General features: G+C 37.6%; 1 protein-coding gene across 14 annotated transcripts in view; it reads left to right on the top strand.

The window, feature by feature from the left end:
- The window catches only part of ABLIM2 (actin binding LIM protein family member 2), a 140,449-nt gene that overhangs the window by 82,458 nt on the left and 39,463 nt on the right, over positions 1-18,528 (top strand). For 7 of the 14 annotated variants that reach the window (XM_064653327.1, XM_064653325.1, XM_064653324.1 and 4 more), the window contains exons 7-11: positions 2,878-2,965; positions 6,056-6,114; positions 9,888-9,965; positions 14,514-14,660; positions 16,556-16,588. In XM_064653327.1, the coding sequence (XP_064509397.1) occupies positions 2,878-2,965; positions 6,056-6,114; positions 9,888-9,965; positions 14,514-14,660; positions 16,556-16,588 (405 nt within the window). The remainder of the gene's footprint in view (positions 1-2,877; positions 2,966-6,055; positions 6,115-9,887; positions 9,966-14,513; positions 14,661-16,555; positions 16,589-18,528) is intronic. The other 7 variants (XM_064653328.1, XM_064653322.1, XM_064653319.1 and 4 more) reach the window with 2 other exon arrangements.

Below are 18,528 nucleotides of genomic sequence, written 5' to 3'. Positions count from 1 at the left end.
GCCTCCTTGGTATGTACCCAAGGGAGTGTATGATTCACACCCAAGTCCTAGGTTTGAATATAATATATGATATCTAATCAGGCTAGCTGTATAAACATATCAAGACATGGTATTAGTTAATTCCTGCAACTCCCTAGCCTCAGATTCAGCTAGCACCTCTCATTTAGAAAGATAGAGTGAACTATTTTAAATACTTCCAAGTGATGAAGAATCTGCCATGTCTTGTCTTCTGTGCTTTGATTAGAAGGAGGACAAAATAAAAAAGAGAGTGACAACAAAAGCCACTGTCAGTGCTTAGACTTGCAGAAAATTTTTGAGTTTGTTCCATTTTAATTTAGAGGTAATTATGCAAAATCCATTGGAGTTATCCTGCTGTGATCATCAGCAAAAGGATCACTACATCTTTCTCCCTTAATTTTTCTGTTATTATTGTGTCTAATTTATAGAAGAGGTCTCTCTGTGCCGTTCTACGGCTAGTTGATATTACTGACTACGCGGAGTGAATTAAAATTATGTATTTGGTTGTACTGTTAAATTTGGGGAAATAGATTTTGTTCTACCATGCATCCAGGTTACCTGAGAATGTGTTCTGGCAGTTTATTTTAGCAAAGAAGTAATTGAATTCCCCTAGAGAGTGTTAGCCTGGGAATTGTATCAGCCGTGCTAAATCGGTTGAATTATTGAGGCTAGGCATTGCATTAGCAATGCTTGTGCACTACAGACCTTCCAAGGGAAATGATATTTCTTTTCAGCTTGATATTTCAAACATAGGTTTATCTGGTGATACTTAAATACCCTTCTGTGACTAAACACCTGCACTTGGGCAAGCAGTTGTAAACCTGAGATTTAAACCCAATACTGATAGTTCATGGTCTGATACTTTAAAGGTGTCATCACAGTTAGTAGTGACCATCTTCCATGTCTAAAGTTGCAAAAATCACTCTGAAGTCTGCACAAATGACACCTAAAAAAAATGAACTGGAGCAAAGCTGTTTTCAAAATAGCAATTCTGATGTGATGTGTTGCTCTTCTTTATTGCTAATTTAAAATACTGCAGCCGGGTTTCAGGAGTGAATCAAGTGAGCACTGATGAAGTAAAACCAGAGATTCTTTAACCTAAATTTACTGCACTCCTATGATTGATATCGTGAACAGCAAAATAGCTCCCAGACACAGACTACATTCTATAATATAAATGCCTCTGAAAGCTTTGACATCCAGTCAGTGAGAAAGAGTAAGACAAATCATCCTTATATTAACAGGGTTAAATTTCCAGATTAATGGAAGAGGGATTTACAGTGCGGTGCTGTGGAGCATATTTACATCCTGAAGACAGTGGGGCAATACTTCACAGTAGTTTCTTAAGGACACACACAATCCTAGCAGCACTGTCAACCCTTTTCAGATAAGCAGATTATGAGACATTCTACATTGACCAAAATGTGCTTATTTTTAACTTCAGGATAATTTCTATGGAAGTCAGACTTAGCTTAACCTTAAGTTAAACCTAGTTTACTAAGTTTGCTAAGCTTTAGAGTTACTTGGTCTCCTGGCTTTTGTTTTTAATGGAAGTGGCATTGACCTTAAGCCATTTAAACCATGGAAGGAGATGCCAAGATTTGGCTTTCAGCTCTGTAGGGATTTGGAAGAGTGAGGAGTGCTGGGAGCATGTGCAAGAGCCAACTTTGGGCTGTTGAACTCTGTTTTGTGTCATCTGAAAGATGGGATAGGATTGTGGTTTGGAGGGACTGGCCAGTGCTTTTCACTCAGAAGAATACTGTTTTTGTCACCGGCTCAAGCCAATATTACCTTATGATGCTACTGTCCTTGCCTGTGGGAACCAGAGCCAACATGTTTGCCCACAGTCACCCATAGAGTTGAATTTTGGCCAAGCTACCAAAATTGAATCCTGCATAAATCTCTTGATCCAAGAATCTTGAGGGTTTTTTGTTTTATTTTGTTTTGTTTTTTTCCTGGTAGTCATTTGAGGTTAACTTCACCCTCATCTGTGTTACATATTGATGTTCTGACGTAAAAAGGCCCTTGTTCCTTTGCAGCAGGTAGATGCCTCATTTTGAAAAACACAATGAGGTCAGTGGTTAAACACTTTAAATTAACAGGATTATAAGGTAATTGGAAATTTAAATATATGAAAACTGGTGAGTTACTAAGCTGTTCTTAACAATTGAGGGCTCAGTCCTGTTCTCATTCCAGTCAGTGAAAACGGTAGTATTAAATTATGTGAATTAATCTCAGAGCCACTGGCAAAGCTCTTGTCTTGACTGCATGAGGGAGTCAGTGCACCGTACCCCAAAGTGTCAGCTCTGAACTTACAGTCCTGTAGAAACACCACACACATTCCTCATGGAAACCCTTTAGTACCTGCAAGACACTTCCAAAGCAGCTACAAACATTGCCTGCACAAGATGGTTCTTGCTGAGCATTAAGATTATATATTCAGTTGAATCAGGATGAATTTATGATTGAGTTGCAAATCAGTGCTCAAGGTTATGACCCCCCAACTTCCTTGTGCAGGTAAGTTCTAAGCTGCCCCGCACTTGGTGCACAGAATGGTTGTTTACACCAAAATGTGCTCACTATATAAATTCATTCCCATTCTGTAAATTCAGAAACTTCACTATTGCACATGAACTTTTTTGTGTGTGTGTGTGTAGGCAGGACCCTAATTACATTTTAAATCACAAATTGTCTAGAATAAAAAATTGGCATTGTGGTTGTAGGAGATTGTTGAACTAATTGTCATTAACTGGTTTACACTAATTAGTCATAATCAAGAGGATGAAAGAAAACCTTCTCATAGTGAAACTGCTAAATTGATCGATATGCTTAATCATCTCTACCCTTTTTTCCAAACAGGCAGGAGAAAAACATTATCACCCAACCTGCGCACGATGTGTCAGGTGCAATCAGATGTTTGCAGAAGGAGAAGAAATGTATCTTCAAGGTAAAAAACAAACAAACAAAAAATAAAATAGTTACACTGGGCCCCTTACCCACACCTGCTAGCATGACTGAGCTGTTTTGCACTTATTCTCACTTCATAACTACCAAAGAAAGCAAAGAGTGCAATATGTAGGCTAAGGAAAAGCAAAAGCAAACCCTTGTTGACTCTTACCTATTACTTTTTTCTCAGTTCAAATCCAGTAGCAAATGTGAATCATAGAAAGAATGATCCGGTTGAAAGTTAACGCACATGGATAAGAGCAGGTTTCCTAAAGCTGCTGTTGCCATCCAAAGAGCAGTTCTGTACTCATTGCCCGCTTGGGTAGGAAGAGAAAATCTGGAGGTCCTTACCTGAGTTCCCCTCAGACCTCAGAGGGTGGAAAAGAGGTGGAAAAGTGCCCTCAGAGGGTGGAGAGGAGGATGCCATGGCGCTGAAGCCCTTGCCACACAATGTGCCTGTACCTTATGCAGCCATAAGGTTGCCCGGAGAAATGCTATGTTTCTTGTCAGGGACTTTCAGTGGTAGTAGTGAAGGACTTGCACAATAAAGTATGCAAGGGAAAAAAGTGTTATTTAGAATAGATATGAGGTAAAATCCTTCATATGTAGCAACTGTACTAACTTGATCAAAGAAAACTGACTACACAATTAAATACAGGGTCAAACACCAGAGAAGATGAAGCCTTTTGCATATGTCTTTGACTGGCATTATCTTTTCAAAGGAAAATGGAAAAGAGAAACTCGGTAAGATGTGGGAACTGCAAAGCTGGGGTATTATCCTAAAATAACATACTTGCCCAGATCTGTATTAACAACTTCACAATTGTCCACAATTTTCTAGAAGTGTACTTTGAAATCTTTCCTTAAGCTGGAAAAGTTAGACTTTATTTAAAACACAACAGTGGTCTCAGTAAGATCTATTTATAATTCACTATGTTATTGAAAATGACAATTCTATTGCCACTTTGGTTTGCAACAAGAACTAGCTCATTAAAGGACATAATGATCCTTGTTTGTGCTCATGGATTCTCCCTCAGGAGCCAGAAAATGCTGTGGCTCTCCCAATTGCAAAGCAGCTTAGCAGTACTAAGATCCCATGCCAAATCAATGCTTTAACAAAGTATATCAAACTACAAATTTGTTTTTAGATTTCAAACCCTTTGAAACCTATTTGCAAGTCAATCTTCTTTTTAAGTTCAGTTTGTTATAGGGGAGAATATAGTTCAAATAGCAACAAAGTATGCTCAGGTCCTAATAATTTGGACCCATCTCACTCTATTTTCTGGTGCATGAAATGTTCCTGCTAGCTTACTATCATACACTTTTTGCTTCACATAAAGAGCAGTTTCCATTAGAAACTGATGGTAATGCCATGAAAGATATATGATTAGTTATTTGGACTGCCTTACCTGATGTGTTAGATAATAAAAAAATGTCAGAGTTTTATAACTTGTTCTTCATCCTCTTAATAAACTACTGTAAAATTCCTTCAGGTGTTGCATGTTCCTTAGCAGAAAGTGTCAGTGGTTATCCAACAGATGACTTTTGGGTGAAAGGACTCTTTCTCTTCTGTGTGACAGAGTTTCCCAGCCAGTGTTGTTTGACTACAAACAGGAGTAATTTTATTAAAAAACAAACAAAAAAGATTATCTAAATACTTATTAAATCCATTGGAAAGATTTGCTTCAGTTTATGGGAAATACGGGGCAAGTTCAGACCCGCTGCAACTGGAAGACAACTTAGCATTAAATTTAAAGGTGTTTTAAATATATTTCTTAGTGGTTCAGTACCAAAAAACTTCAGTAACTTCAGTAAACATAATTTATCTGGTACTTATACTCTTATACTGCAAGAGTCTGAGTTCATCTAGGTTCTTTTTGTGAAATAAATTCTAATGATCTCCATCTGTCTTCTGGGAAATAGACTTTCTGTTTCTATCTTGTTTCCAAAATCCACTAGTTAGAAAACTATCAAACTGCTGTGAAAACAAAGCATTTCCAATAACTTTGGTGCTCTCCACCCAGTATAAACATTAAATATTTATTACACAAAAGTTCTCAATTTCCCATTTAGTCGGACAGAATTTGCAGTGCATTCCCATTATTTAACTGTTCTGAGCTTTAGTTTGTGGCTTGTCTGAACTGACTGGCATAAAGATTAAGGTTCCTTCTTACTATTAAAATTTACAAATAATTATTTTATTTTATATCATTCTACACATTCTGCTTCCACTGAACACTTAAGTTTTGAACACTCTCTTCAGCTTTTTAAAATACATTTTATCCTTAGTGACCACTGCAAAACTATTAAGTTTCTATCTGACACTCAAAGTTTACTTGTATCTCTTCATAATCCTCTTACATGCAATACTTACATTCAATAGAGAATTGGATCATTCTCCATTTCCTGCTTCCTCCAGGATGGATATGGCCCTGAATTTGTTCCTTAGTATTTAATTAATGAGCGACAAACATATAGAAGTGCAAGATCAGAACAGTGATGGAGTCAGAAAGACAGACTGGATTTTCAGCTAGGGTTACATGCTGCAATGCTATTCCATCCCATCACAATGTTCTACTTTGTGTGACCTGGGCCAGACTATTACGAGAATATGGATAATAAGAGTGCAGAAAATTCTAGCTATATATAAGGGAAAAAACTACTATGAGAGTGAAGCGGGTTGCCCAGAGATGCTGTGGGATCTCCATCCTTGGAGATATGAAAAACCCAGCTGAACACAGCCCTTCCTGCTGCAATGGAACCTGCCCTGAGCAGGAGGTTGGACTGGAAGAACTCCAGAGATCCCATATCACACTTCTTAGGACTCAGGTTTTGATGTTGATCTCCCATATTGAAATATACATAGCTTTCTGAAGTGCACCTTATCTTTTAAATGTATGTGATCAGGCTTCCTGGTATTGAGAGGGTGTCAGTTTTAGCTTTGAAAGTATCCATGCATTAGCAGGGGAAATAGTCAGTATACTGTGTCTTAGAAAACCTTATAGGAGGATTTAATAATGTTCTTATTTTGAACTTTTTAAGATTCTTATTGGGGAACTGAATTAAGCAGATCTTTAAATTTTTTTTCCAGGAACATCCATTTGGCATCCAGTTTGTAGACAGGCTGCAAAGGCTGAAGAAAAAAACAAGGTAAAAGAATGTATTTTACCCAGTGTTATTTGATTGTTATATTATTCTCTAAACTTTTTTTGCAGCAGGCATGGAGGGAAGGGTTTGGAATTTTTTTCACAACGGTAATTTTAAAATTTAAAAGACAGGGATCTTGTAGGTTAATATAATGTAATAATGTAATGTAAATATTCTGCCTTTACTTAGTGATTAAAGCTACAACTTCAGGAGAATGCTGACCTAAGAGTTACATGTATAAGCTGAATAAGAAAAAATATGAAAATATGAAGAAGAAAAAAAAGCTAATTTTTAACTTCTGTCTGAGTATGATGTGATCAGTGCATGACCTCTTCTCTTTTTATGTGGCTCTGAACTTAAAAGATCAGAGGGTTTTCACTTTATTTGTTTTTACAAAAAAAATCCTTCCTTGGAGTTTCTTTTTTATTATTTGTTTGTAAAATGTTGGCAAGCCAGTCCCAACTTAATTTAATCTCTGGCTTTAAGTACCTCCTTAAGTTGGATGATTTGTGCACCTGTCCGTGTGCAAGGGGAAACAGGGGGAGTTCTGGCAACTTGAATTACAAGGTTAGCAGATGAATAAGCTGCCCCTAGGAAATGAAAAATTAATGATCCCTCTGAAGTGGTGGGACTGAGTTATAACTATCTCATTTAATGGGGAGGCTGTGTATGGGGTTTTTTCACTTCTGATGTTCTCTGATGCTCCAAGTGGTACCCTTGGTATCCTTGTTCAGAAAAACTCTGCTCTGGTTCAAGGCTTGGAGGAAGGCACATGGGACAGTCTGAACAGCAGGCAGCAGCTATAAAAAGATTGTTTATGAATCTGGTGTTTTAGCAAGTGAAACTTTGACTAAATTACAGTTTGAAAAAAAATTTTTTTGAGTTTTACCCTGAAGGATCTTGGCTATGTTTTTTGTACCCATGTTTTTGGAAAGTGATTGCTCTGGTGTTCTTCATGACAACCTGTGAATATGAAATAATCTTCCTGAGTATATGTTTGTCTTTGAGTTTATCCTCTTTTTATGGTTTTTCTACTCCTTATTGAAAAAATAAATTCAGAAGGAAGGATGCTGTTTCAAAGAGGGTAATAATGAACTTCTCAACATAACTTGTAAACTTGGGAAAGGGGTCTATTGCTTGAGAAATTTGCTGATCAACCTTGCAGTTTGTTGTTTTCAAGTTATCTTCCTAAGTATAGATATATGCACAGCATGTAATTAAAGTAGGTGATAAAGGCAAAAGGAGTAAACAGCGGCATGCTCCAAAGCTTTAGAGATGGAATGAAGGGGAAAAAGAAGTTGTGAAAGAGAGTGACAGCATAAAGAAAAATGATGGGAGAGTGAGATTGTAAGCATGAAGCTTCCAGCATGAAGCTGGAAAAGACAGAAGAAATTAAAGCATCAAGAGAAAGTAAGGATTATAAAAAGGCATAAAGGAAAAAGAGGTAGGCGGAAGAAGAAGAAAAATGTGTAGTACGGAGAAAAGAACTAACAGAGTCAATAGAATCAACAGAGTTGTGTTTTTATTGAAAAAGATAGGAGATTATGTTCAGCAAGCGTGGACTGGGCATGCTAAAAGAGGTGATCATGCAGAGAATAAAAGATGTGTGAGATGTGGAATGGCTCATATGCAATTCTTTAGCCACCAGTACCCTCCGAGTCCTTCTCCTTCTCCCTTCACCACTCGGTTTGTGGTTGTGATATTGAGGACTGCCCTGACCCAGGTGCAGGACCTTGCACTTGGCTTTATTGAACTTCGTGAGGTTTGCATGGCCCCACTCCCCAAGTCTATCAAGGTCCTTCTGGGTGGCATCTGGATGGCACACCAGCTGGGTGTCCTCTGCAGGTTTGCCAAGGATGCGCTCAATCCCACTGTCCCTGTCATGGATGAAGATACTAAGCACTACTGGTCCCAGTATGGACCCTTGGAGGACACCACTTGTTACTAATTTCCACTTGGACAGTGAGCCATTGTTCAGAGGGGTTACTGGAAACGTGCAAGACTCATGCTGGGTTTTCTGGGGAAGGACTCAAAGGTGGGAGACTGGGATGGGTCTCACTGGATGCCAGGGAAGCAGCATGTTACAGCCAGTGACAGAAGAACCAGGGGAAGACCCAGAACTTGAAAGGGACCTCTGGAGGTCATCCAGTCCAACCTCCTTGCTCAAGCATGACCACCTAGAGCCAGCTGCCCAAGACCATGCCCAGGACACAGAAAGAAGCTCTGAAGCTTTATCTACAGAATCCTGAGCTTAATCCAAAACTGTGATTTGACTTTAACAGGGTTTAAAACATTGGAATAGTGCAGTTTTCTTCAGTTATTTTTCTCCTCTGCACTGGGTTTCCTGTAAGGACATTGTGAAGGAGAATTATAATTTGTACATTACATTAGTGCATTGATGACACTTTCATATAATTTACACAAGTTCTGGAAAACTGAAAAGTGCTTTAACTATGCAGGAGAAGCATTTAATTACACTGGCCATGTTAAATGATCATCCTGAGAGCAGCCACAAGTATTTCTCAGATATTTCCATGCTTGCTCCCTTGGACCTTCTGAGTGTGTGCAGAGCCTCTGTGCAAGACAACTGAAAATTAGAAGGATGAAATTCCAAAATCCTAGTCAGACATGCCAAAACAATTAAACTGAATGTTTTTTATATGGCTACATATCTCCACATATTGAACTCAAGAGAAGCCACAGGACTGTTTGGGCTAAAGAAGGTCAGTAGAAGGATACTTGTGACAATTTAGTTTGTTTGGTCTGTTATCACAAAACAGTACAGATATATTTACATATTGCTCTAAAAGCTAGTAAATACTTCAAAACTGAAGTAGTAGGAAGGATGCTACATTGACCTGACAGCTTAATATTGCTAAAATTCTTTTAGGGATTTGAATAGTTGTAACCTCCGAGTAACAAGTGTCAGCTTTCAGTGAGACAGTAAATTGTGGTCATTCTGAGTGCATGGAAAAATACATACTTTGCAATCAAGGACAGGTTTTTCCATGGATGGGCAAGAAAATTTTCCCAGAATTAACATACCTAGGTAAAAGAGGTTATAAACCCATCAATTTCATAGCAAGATTTGTTTAAACTTCAGTCACGAATGACAGGTCTGTTCACTTGTGGTTAATACGATTGCATCTCACTGCCCTTTGTTATTTAAAAGTAATTATATTTTTCATCATAAAGGAATCTACCAAAAAGAAAGCAATAAGTGTCACACTGAATGTCAGAATGATTGAAAACAGAGCAAAACTGGTTGAGTATTAAAATTAATCTGGTAGTCTTACAGTCAGTGAAGGAGGGTAGCTATCCTATGGGCTCTCTGATGCCGGATGCTCTGCAGGATGTCATGTTTGCTATGAGTGAATGGCACAGTAGCATCATATGTTCCAGACACAATGTAGAATGGTTTGATGGCAAAACCTTGGAGTAAAAATGCTGCTACTGTATCATCTTGTAACTTGACCTGTCCCTGGTAGTGCCCAAAGGCTGTCCTCTCACCCCAGAAGTGATCCAGCCTATTTCGTTCTGAATAAAGGGGAAAAGAAAGTCATGCAATTTTTGCATTTTCAAAAGGTTAATTTGATTGATTGCAAAAGTGTTCTTTTATATTTAACTTTGTGCCTGTATGTTTTGAGCTCTCTATAATATGTCGTTTTTGAGTGGTAAAGGTTAAATTAAATTAAATGTCTTTTATGTTCTTTCTGAAATAACAGTTGCATTATCTTTCTCTCTCCTCTATTTCCTATCTACTTCTCCTACCATAGGAAACAAGGACTTCCTCTGAGAGTATTATTTCTGTACCTGCTTCAAGTACATCAGGTTCCCCAAGCCGTGTGATCTATGTGAGTATTTCATGGTGAAATTCGTTCTGTGGGATGGGGAAAATCCTGTACTTCCTTCTACAATTTAGCACGTTGTGTGGAAAGTTAGTGTCTCCAAACCACTGCAGTTGGTGATTCCTCTAAAATGGAATTTACTTTCTCAAGTTTAAAATGTTTGAATACTGCATTTGCCATAACAGAATACTGGCAGTTTCCTCTAATTTTTGGTGGTGTATTTACAGCACTTGAATTACAACTAGAGCTGGCTTATACCAAAGCATGCAGAATACCACAATGCTTTCTAAAAAGAAAAGTTTAAGTAAACAGTACAGCCCACAGGTAGATTACAAGCTTAGATTTGAACACAACTTGTCTAAATTGAGCTCTTGAGCCTGCATCTGATTGCTTATGAAAACACTCATGTGTGTGATTGCCGGACTCTGGCCTTGCCAAATGCCAGTCCCTAACCTCAGAGGAGCTTTGACGTGTTTATGGTTTAAGAAGTGCTAGCTCTGGAAAGCCCAGAGAGAGAATTCAAAATAACAGGTATTGTAAAATCTTATGATGAGTCTTTTTTCAATAAAAGATCAAAATTGCTGTAGGTAATGTTCATGGCCAAATTCTCAACAATAGGTAAAAAATATCTACAAGTGTGGCATGATCCCTACAAATATCTCTTGAAGAGCTTCAGTATTTCAGGACATTTCTATGTTCTGGCCAAGTATCCCTTTGGTAGATGGATTGTTCTCATCAGTTAGGGCCATATGCTGAGAAAATTGCTAGAGATGCAATTGCCTTCCAGAGAGGTAATTTTACAAATATTGAGGGCTTTTATCTACTACACTAGGACAAGCAAAAAAATGCCTTGGATCTTCTTCCTTCAAGTAAAAGTTAGTTTGAATGCCATATACCCTTTATCTGACCAAGACTGAACTCAAAGTGGAAGAACTGCCCCTTATCTAAATGCTTGTTAGTGTTTCTGAGCTCCAGTGCTGGTGAATACCAGTGGTATACTCCAGTAAAAAAATGTCATTGTGAAGACAATTCATTGTGCTGGGAACCTATTATCATGTAAGCACTTCTTTTGGCCAGATGATCTCTATTTCTCCAGCCATGAACCATCTCATTGTTTTTATCAGTATGACCATTCTTCTAAGATTTATGTGTTTTTAGTGACAGTTATCTGACTGTAGGATGGTACTATTTTTCTTCATGTTTGTGATTACAGTTTTAAATACACTTCACAGGCTGTTAAAAGTCAAGGACTTGTTTTTGAAGGCTATCATTAAATCAGCACACAACTCTAATATTTGTTACTGTAATATACAGCTGCGACTATGAAAGAATAAAGTTGTCTAGCAAATATGAGTCAATTGGAAAAAAAGATTCCCCAGAGGAGAACAAGTTCTTGCTCTATCTGTCTTGTCTCTGCTTAATTTTCAAGGCTGTGAGATTGATTAAATCCAATTTTGGCTTTCACAAATAGGAAAGTAAAAAGAATTAAAAACATGTTAATGAATTCTGTATTACCAAAATGGTTCCTTGGCTTTTCTACATCTGCTTTCTCTTGCAGGAGTGTTATGATGTACAGGCATGTTCAAGATTTGTCTTGTGTGCTCTTGTGATTGGTTTTGCCAAACATAAATTCATGCTTCCACTGAAAGAAAGGTCCTACACACTATGTAGCCCTGTCCCTCTTTGGCCATGTCTTCTCATCTCCTCTTTGGTGCTAGTACTAGTGGGTACACAGAGGTGTGATCAGTCAAATTTGAGACCAGACTGAGCTAAAAAATAACCCAGGAAAAACCCCCAGACAACAAAAAGAGGTTAAAAAAAAGAACCAGTTGTCTACATGTCTTCTAGTGCTAAAGTAGAAGGCAGAGTTGGATGGTGCACTCAGGACAGCATCTTTCAGCAGGAGCATAGATTTAGGTCACTAAAACCCATAGTAAAACTGTGCCTTGCCAACTGGTGAACTCTGTGAAGTACTCTGTTGGACAAAAGGGAATCTAGGGAAAACAGTTAAAGCTTAGGAACTATGAATTTGTCATGCTCACACTTTCAAAGGCATCAAGTCAGAGCAATGCAGTCGTTCTGAACAACATCCCATCTCAGGGCAGGCGTGTTTCTGGGTCACAGCTGAGTTGTCATCTAAGAAGAAGAAAAGTGTATTTCGACTGGATCTGAATGTGGTTCATACAGCTGGTTTATTAAAGCCATACCACTTTTTCTTCTTCTACTGATAACAGGCTTTGGTATCTTCTTGCACTGAGAGAGGGCACAGGCCAGAGCCTTTTGAAGGTAATACTGGGCGTCTTTTCATGATGTTTAGTGATGGCTTCATTATATCCAGACTGAAAGTTGCCCTAGTGCTGACATGCCCTCAGAGCCCCTAAATACCACTTAAAAATTAGTTGATTTCTAAATTATGCCATTAAATAAGATTTAAATAAAAGTCCTGCTTTATACTTTACTGAATTTTATTAAGAGAGAGTTAGGTACTCCAACTTAATATATCCAGCTGGAAGGTTTAGGTTAGTTTACATGTCTGTGTTGTATGTTCTCTTATACAAGGAGTAGAAATCACACTGGTTTTATACAGATCATATTCACAATTATACAATTGTAAAATTACATATTCCAAATGAAAAAGATACTCTAAACTTAGAGCATGGTTTTACCAGAATCCAAAATACCAGATTATTGAAGAACTGGCTTAAAGCCTCTAAGCTGTAATTTGAGCCTTCCTTAGCAGATTGAATTCCACTCACATAATTGAAAGTAGGTGAAACAAATAAAATAAAAACACAGTGTAGATTGAATGTCTGGTGAATTGAGTGTTTAGAAAACAACTGTATCCCTAAGGTGTTTTTTCATCCAAATTTGCCTACATCTTTATATCTAAACTGAAAGGTATTACATAGCTACATAAATTTTACTCCTGACAGTTCTAAAGTCTAGTGGGAAGTTGCACATCTACATGGAGAGATGGAGGCAAAAAGCCTGTAATTCACGTTTAAATATTCCCAGTTCTGAACTTCTTTGGACTCACTAGAATAATGCTCACAAGCCTGGATACCTTAAAAATGAAATCACAGCCTCCTTGGCCTTTCTTCTAGGTACGATGCTGCCAAAGTGTTCCTGGAACAGATGTGATGGACAGACTCCTTACCTTTGCATTACCTGTCTCTGCATCAGAGCTTGCCACTGGCTTCTCAGTAGGGAGGGACTTATTTTTATTAAGGGGCTATTTCTTTGCTCTTTAGCTTTTTAAAGTAGCTGGAAGGAAGGGGAGACCTATAGATTGATGGAGAATCACATATTTGGTTAAAAACACATTTTTTCATTACTTTTGAGGATGGGAATATGTGTTGTTCATGGCAACTTTCTTAGTTAAGAGGAATCTTCCTTCTTTCCACGTAGTTTAAGTTTGAACAAAGTCATGCATTCTTTTAGAAAAAAGGATGACTGAAAATTATCAGACTAAATTTTTCCTGTATGATTAACCTGATAGAAAACTTCCTTGGAAAATCTATTAAAATTTTCTTAGCTCATACTAAGAAAAAGTATAATTACTGCACACATAAATCCTAGATACTTTTTGTATTTTTGCATGTGGAAAACATTATTACAGTTTTATAGCTGATCCCACTGATATTTTCAGAGAACAGCAAGATATACTCATCATTTTGCTGCCAAAAAAGAGCTTATCATTCTGCAAAACGTGAACTGGGAATGAGGCAATTATGCTGCCTATTTCTCCACTCTCAATGTGGCCAACTTGTAATCGTATCTACAAGATAGTATGTGCTGGATACAGTTTTGGTGCAATTATAGGAAGGATAATCTGTGCAAATGTGGCAGTTTGATAATTACACTTTTGAAATAAGCGTAGTAAGAGGAGAATGGGGAGCAACACAGCCCTTTCCCTCTGTTGGCTCTGTGAGTTTTATGACATGATTTGAACTTTACTTGATTGGCATCTGTGATCTTCCATCTCATCCACCATGCTGCAAATCCATCATCTGTTGGTTTGTGACCCAGAATTAAGGGCTACTTAGGCATAGTCAGGAAAGAAGGTGAAGCTGTGAGACACTACTTGAATGGGAAAGATTAAAGACCTGACTAATATTTTTAAGCATATGGAGAAGTATACGTTGGAAATACGTATTTGATTATTCACTACTGCTTACAGTAGGGGAATTCTGCACAGTGAAACCACTTCAAAATTAGGGTTGTTTTGCCTGAAAAACACTGCAGTATCTGTCTCGTGTATCTGTTTGTGCAGACAGGAGTAAGTGGGATATAACCAGGGAATTGGAATGATGCCATGCTACTCCTGTTAGCCAAATGTCAGTGGCAAAGTCATATAAGTGACAAAGTATATAAAAGACAACAGCAATAATATTTTGTGTTGTGTAGTAAATACAAGAGATTTATATGTACACAAAAACAAAAGGTGGTTTATTATGATGATGACTTTTCTACCTATGCTTATCTGTCCTTGTCTGATTGCATCCTGATCATATTCTTTCTTGTTCTCACTGCTTTCTTTCCTCCTTTTCTTAGGCAAAGCTTGGAGATGAAATTCTTGACTACAGGGATTTGGCTGCTCTTCCTAAAAATAAAGCCATCTATAACATTGACCGCCCAGATATGATCTCCTATTCTCCATATATCAGTTACTCTTCAGATGACAGGCATAGTTACGGGGAGGTACTGAAATATGGGTATTTTTTTTCTATGAGTTTCAGGTTTTATGTGCATCATTGAACATGTTGCTGAACACTACCAAATATGTGCATAACTTCTTTAAAAAATGTAACTTTTATAGCTTCAGTTAATTGAGTCATGTCATCCATTCATTCACAAGGCCTTCCAAAAAAAATCAAACAAGACCAACATGTTCATTTCACTTTTTAGTTTGTGGAAATGAAAGAATTGCTTTCTGTGATCATTTTTTAAAGAGATGACATGTAATTAAAATATGTTTTTCCATGAGAGTAGTTTCTGCATGCGGTAGGAAACAGGAGCCATTGCTAATTATAATGCAAAAATCAGAAGTGAAGCCAAATGTCTTCCATGATTTTTTTTTTTTGAAGTGTACCATGTTATTTTGGTAACACAACAGTGGTATCACTTTCCTATGTACAAATTTCTTTCAACTGTCCCTTACTAAAGTTCACCCTCATGTCATGCACGCACTTCAGCCTTTTCGTATGCAGAGCTAATATGATACAGTTCGTGCTAATGAAATCTAATTTAACATTATACTAATAACTAATAGTAATTCTGTGTTTGCAAAACATACTTGTATGTAACTCCTGTCATGCAAGTTAGCTTTTCTTCTTTCAACATATATACCTTTCATTTGACTTTCTGATTTCTTTTAAAATTTTAGCTACGTTTTTACAAACCAAACCTTTTCTATATGATAGGTATTAGCAAGATATATACAGTCTAGAATGGAAGTCTGCTTTGTTCTCTATAAGTGAATGGGTAGAAATAAATTCTATAATTGATAGCCATAATATTTTTACTAGCCCTAGTTCTGCTATCACTTATACCTTTTACACTTAATCAGTACCACTGAAGTCTCAATACTACTGTCAGGTGAAGTGCAGCACGTATGTTAGGCTTTACAGACTTTCTTCCAAACCCTCTCTGCCCAATGCTGAACCACAGTAGCTCCATTATAATGTATCCAAAAAGAATTAAAATTGTATTTGATAAAGGCTTTAAATGGCACTTAGGTCTCTGATTTCACAAAACTAAAAGCTGCTGCCTAATACTGAACCTATGGAGCATAAGCATTTCCTTTCTCTGTCAAAATTTGTTGGTGCTGATAATGTTTGTGGCCCTCCTCAACTGCCTGGTGACACCTAGGCTTGGCAGAGGTGCATAGACCAAACAACCTTCTACCCCGTTCCTGTGAGGACTCAGTCATTGCACCTGCTCCACGGTTATTCTGGGCTATGCTTGCAATCCAATGTGCACTTTTTCCTGGTGCACCAAATATTTATATCCTGTATATTGCCAGAGGAAAAAAAAAAACAAACTCTGTCTTCCAAATTTCAGCATCCTGGCTACTACCTGCAGCTGCAATAGTTTCACTAGATTTGCTCAGCTAGCCAAACATAGCATTTAATTTTGAAAGGAAAATGAGCATCAAATGGTCAAATTCCATGATGTTTAATTGAAAATCAAATAGTGCAGATATTTTGTTTTTCCTTAAAACAGCAAGTTCTAGTCCTGATTCTGGAGGTCCTTCAGTGCAGTTTTAATTAGGGCTTGTGTGTAGTTTTCAGACAGTTGTTTTAAATGGGAGTTTGCTACTAGCAGCACTCTCTGTGGCACAGGACTGGCCTCACCAGACCCCAGGACTTTGTAGTAGAGAAATCCCTAAAAGACTAATATGAAATTATTTATATATTATTCCTTATGTACTTAAAAATGGATAATAAGAAAAAATGCCCTAACTTAATTGACAGGTGTTTTTCCTAACTGTATCATGTGTATCATGGATGGTGATATTTTTAAAGTAGTTCTTCTCACAAGTAACCTCATGCATGAATTTGTATCACTAATTTGTTGTGTGTTGCTGTTTGCAGTCACCTCAGTTGCTCTCTCCAACACCTACTGAGGTAATCCCCAATGCCTTTGTTCTCCTATTCTGACCCATTCTGTGGTGCATAAACCTGGTCATACTGATAACCAGCAGCATCTGAAGTGTGGGGTTTGCCTCCTGCCTCTACAGTGCATGGGGTTTATAATTTATACTTTTCACAGTGTTACTTGTGTTCGATAAGTACTCTGCTTCTGGATTGTCATCTGTATGCATCTGTCTCCACTGTCATCCATGTTTCTGCTTTCCAAAATAAAGGTGGTATGGTGGTCACTTCTTCAAGCTCTACTTAATAAATTATATTGGGAAATATGATTTATGTTTACATTTAAAGCTGCCAGCATGAGTTGACTTGAATTGATGCTTGGCAGAGCTTTCTCTTTTTTTTATTTCTCTTTTTTTATTCCACAAATAGTTAAACTACTTATACTATTTGTGCTCACATACTGTTAAATCATTTGCACATACCTGAAGTTCTAGATCGGTGTCCTTTAATGTGCATTAATGATCAAAACTAGTCATTGCTTCAAGAAACACCACTTTGGAAGCAGTGAAAGCATTTCACATAGTTTCCCAGATTACATACTCAATTACATGTCAGGGGTCTGGCTAATTTCTCCATTATCCCAGTTTATGTACTGCAAAATTTTGGTAATCATGGAAAACTGCAAATTGTCATTAAGGACTGTAAATCACAAACTGTTACTTTAACCACTAGTTAAACAGAGAAGTTAACCGATAGAGGTGTAATTTAATTGATAGTTTAAAAATAAAAGTGTGCTTTATTTAATACTGGGTTTCATGAACTAGATTGTTTCTTACAGAGATACAAAGTACACAAAAGGTAAGGTCTGAAACAATATGAAGACTTGGTGTTTTGGAAGATTATAATAATTTCCTTTAAATGACATGCGAGTTAACAAAGTGCCAATATTCGTAAGTTCCAAAAGTGATACTGGTGTGGAGGTTGGGGCTGCCATGATTTGTGTTACATGAATACTCTCACGTTATCCAGCTTCTCCGTGCTTGCTGTCTTTCTCTGGAGAGTCCGTTATCAGGTGCTTGAGCATCATCATCTGCAAACTTGTCACCAGTTTTGTTGCAGCGATTTTTATTAGAGGAAAATTCCACTGTATCATACAATTGGACACATCACAGACCATTAGCTAACACTCATATGATAATTAAATATCATCACAAGACTTTGTAGAGACATTGCAATACTACTTGTAACTCTCTTCACAAAGGTTAGAGTGGGTAGTAAATAATGTAACTACTTTGGGAGGGAAACATCTCAAGCTGGACGTAGAGTTGGTGGCAGAATGTCCACAGAATGCTGAGTGCTTGGGAAGGCATGAGTTGTTCTCTGCTTTTTCATGATTTCTCCTAAACTTGATATTAAAGCAGTAATGCTGCTGACCACTATATAAAACTGATTTTCCACTTTTGAAAAGGCAGTCAGTGGGCCTGGGGTGAGGTTTAAGGGATGGAGCACACCTGGACCACAGGAGGAAAACCGATGATGTGGGAATATTGTACATCTCTGTAGAGTCAAGGATAATCCCATCTAAAGATGAATGTATGGATATAATTAAGTTGTCCTCATAGGAATCTGGGTGATGATCATGGGGCCAAGTAGGGTCTACTGTGTGTTTAAATGATGAAAAATCCAGTGGGAGTCACACGGATGCTGAAGGGTGTCCCCATATTCATAAGTGACTAACACCTGCAATGGTATAGCATATCTTTACTCATTTCTACTGGGATAGGGGAAGGGAAGCATTTTTTGGAGTATGTCTTTCCATAAAGGAGCATCTGCAGTTTACGTTGATTTGTTCCAATTTGAAGTTAACTCAAACCGATTCTCACTTGTCTTAAAAGAAACAAGAAATTTGAATTTGCTCATGTAGCTATTTTACAAAAAGTCACTTCCACATCTATTTCGCTCAATAAGGCTTT

This window comes from Pseudopipra pipra, chromosome 4, assembly GCF_036250125.1.
Source record: "Pseudopipra pipra isolate bDixPip1 chromosome 4, bDixPip1.hap1, whole genome shotgun sequence".
Taxonomy (NCBI): Eukaryota; Metazoa; Chordata; class Aves; order Passeriformes; family Pipridae; genus Pseudopipra; species Pseudopipra pipra.
The sequence above is the reverse complement of the archived record's forward strand: the minus strand, read 5'-3'. Positions and strand labels throughout refer to the sequence as shown.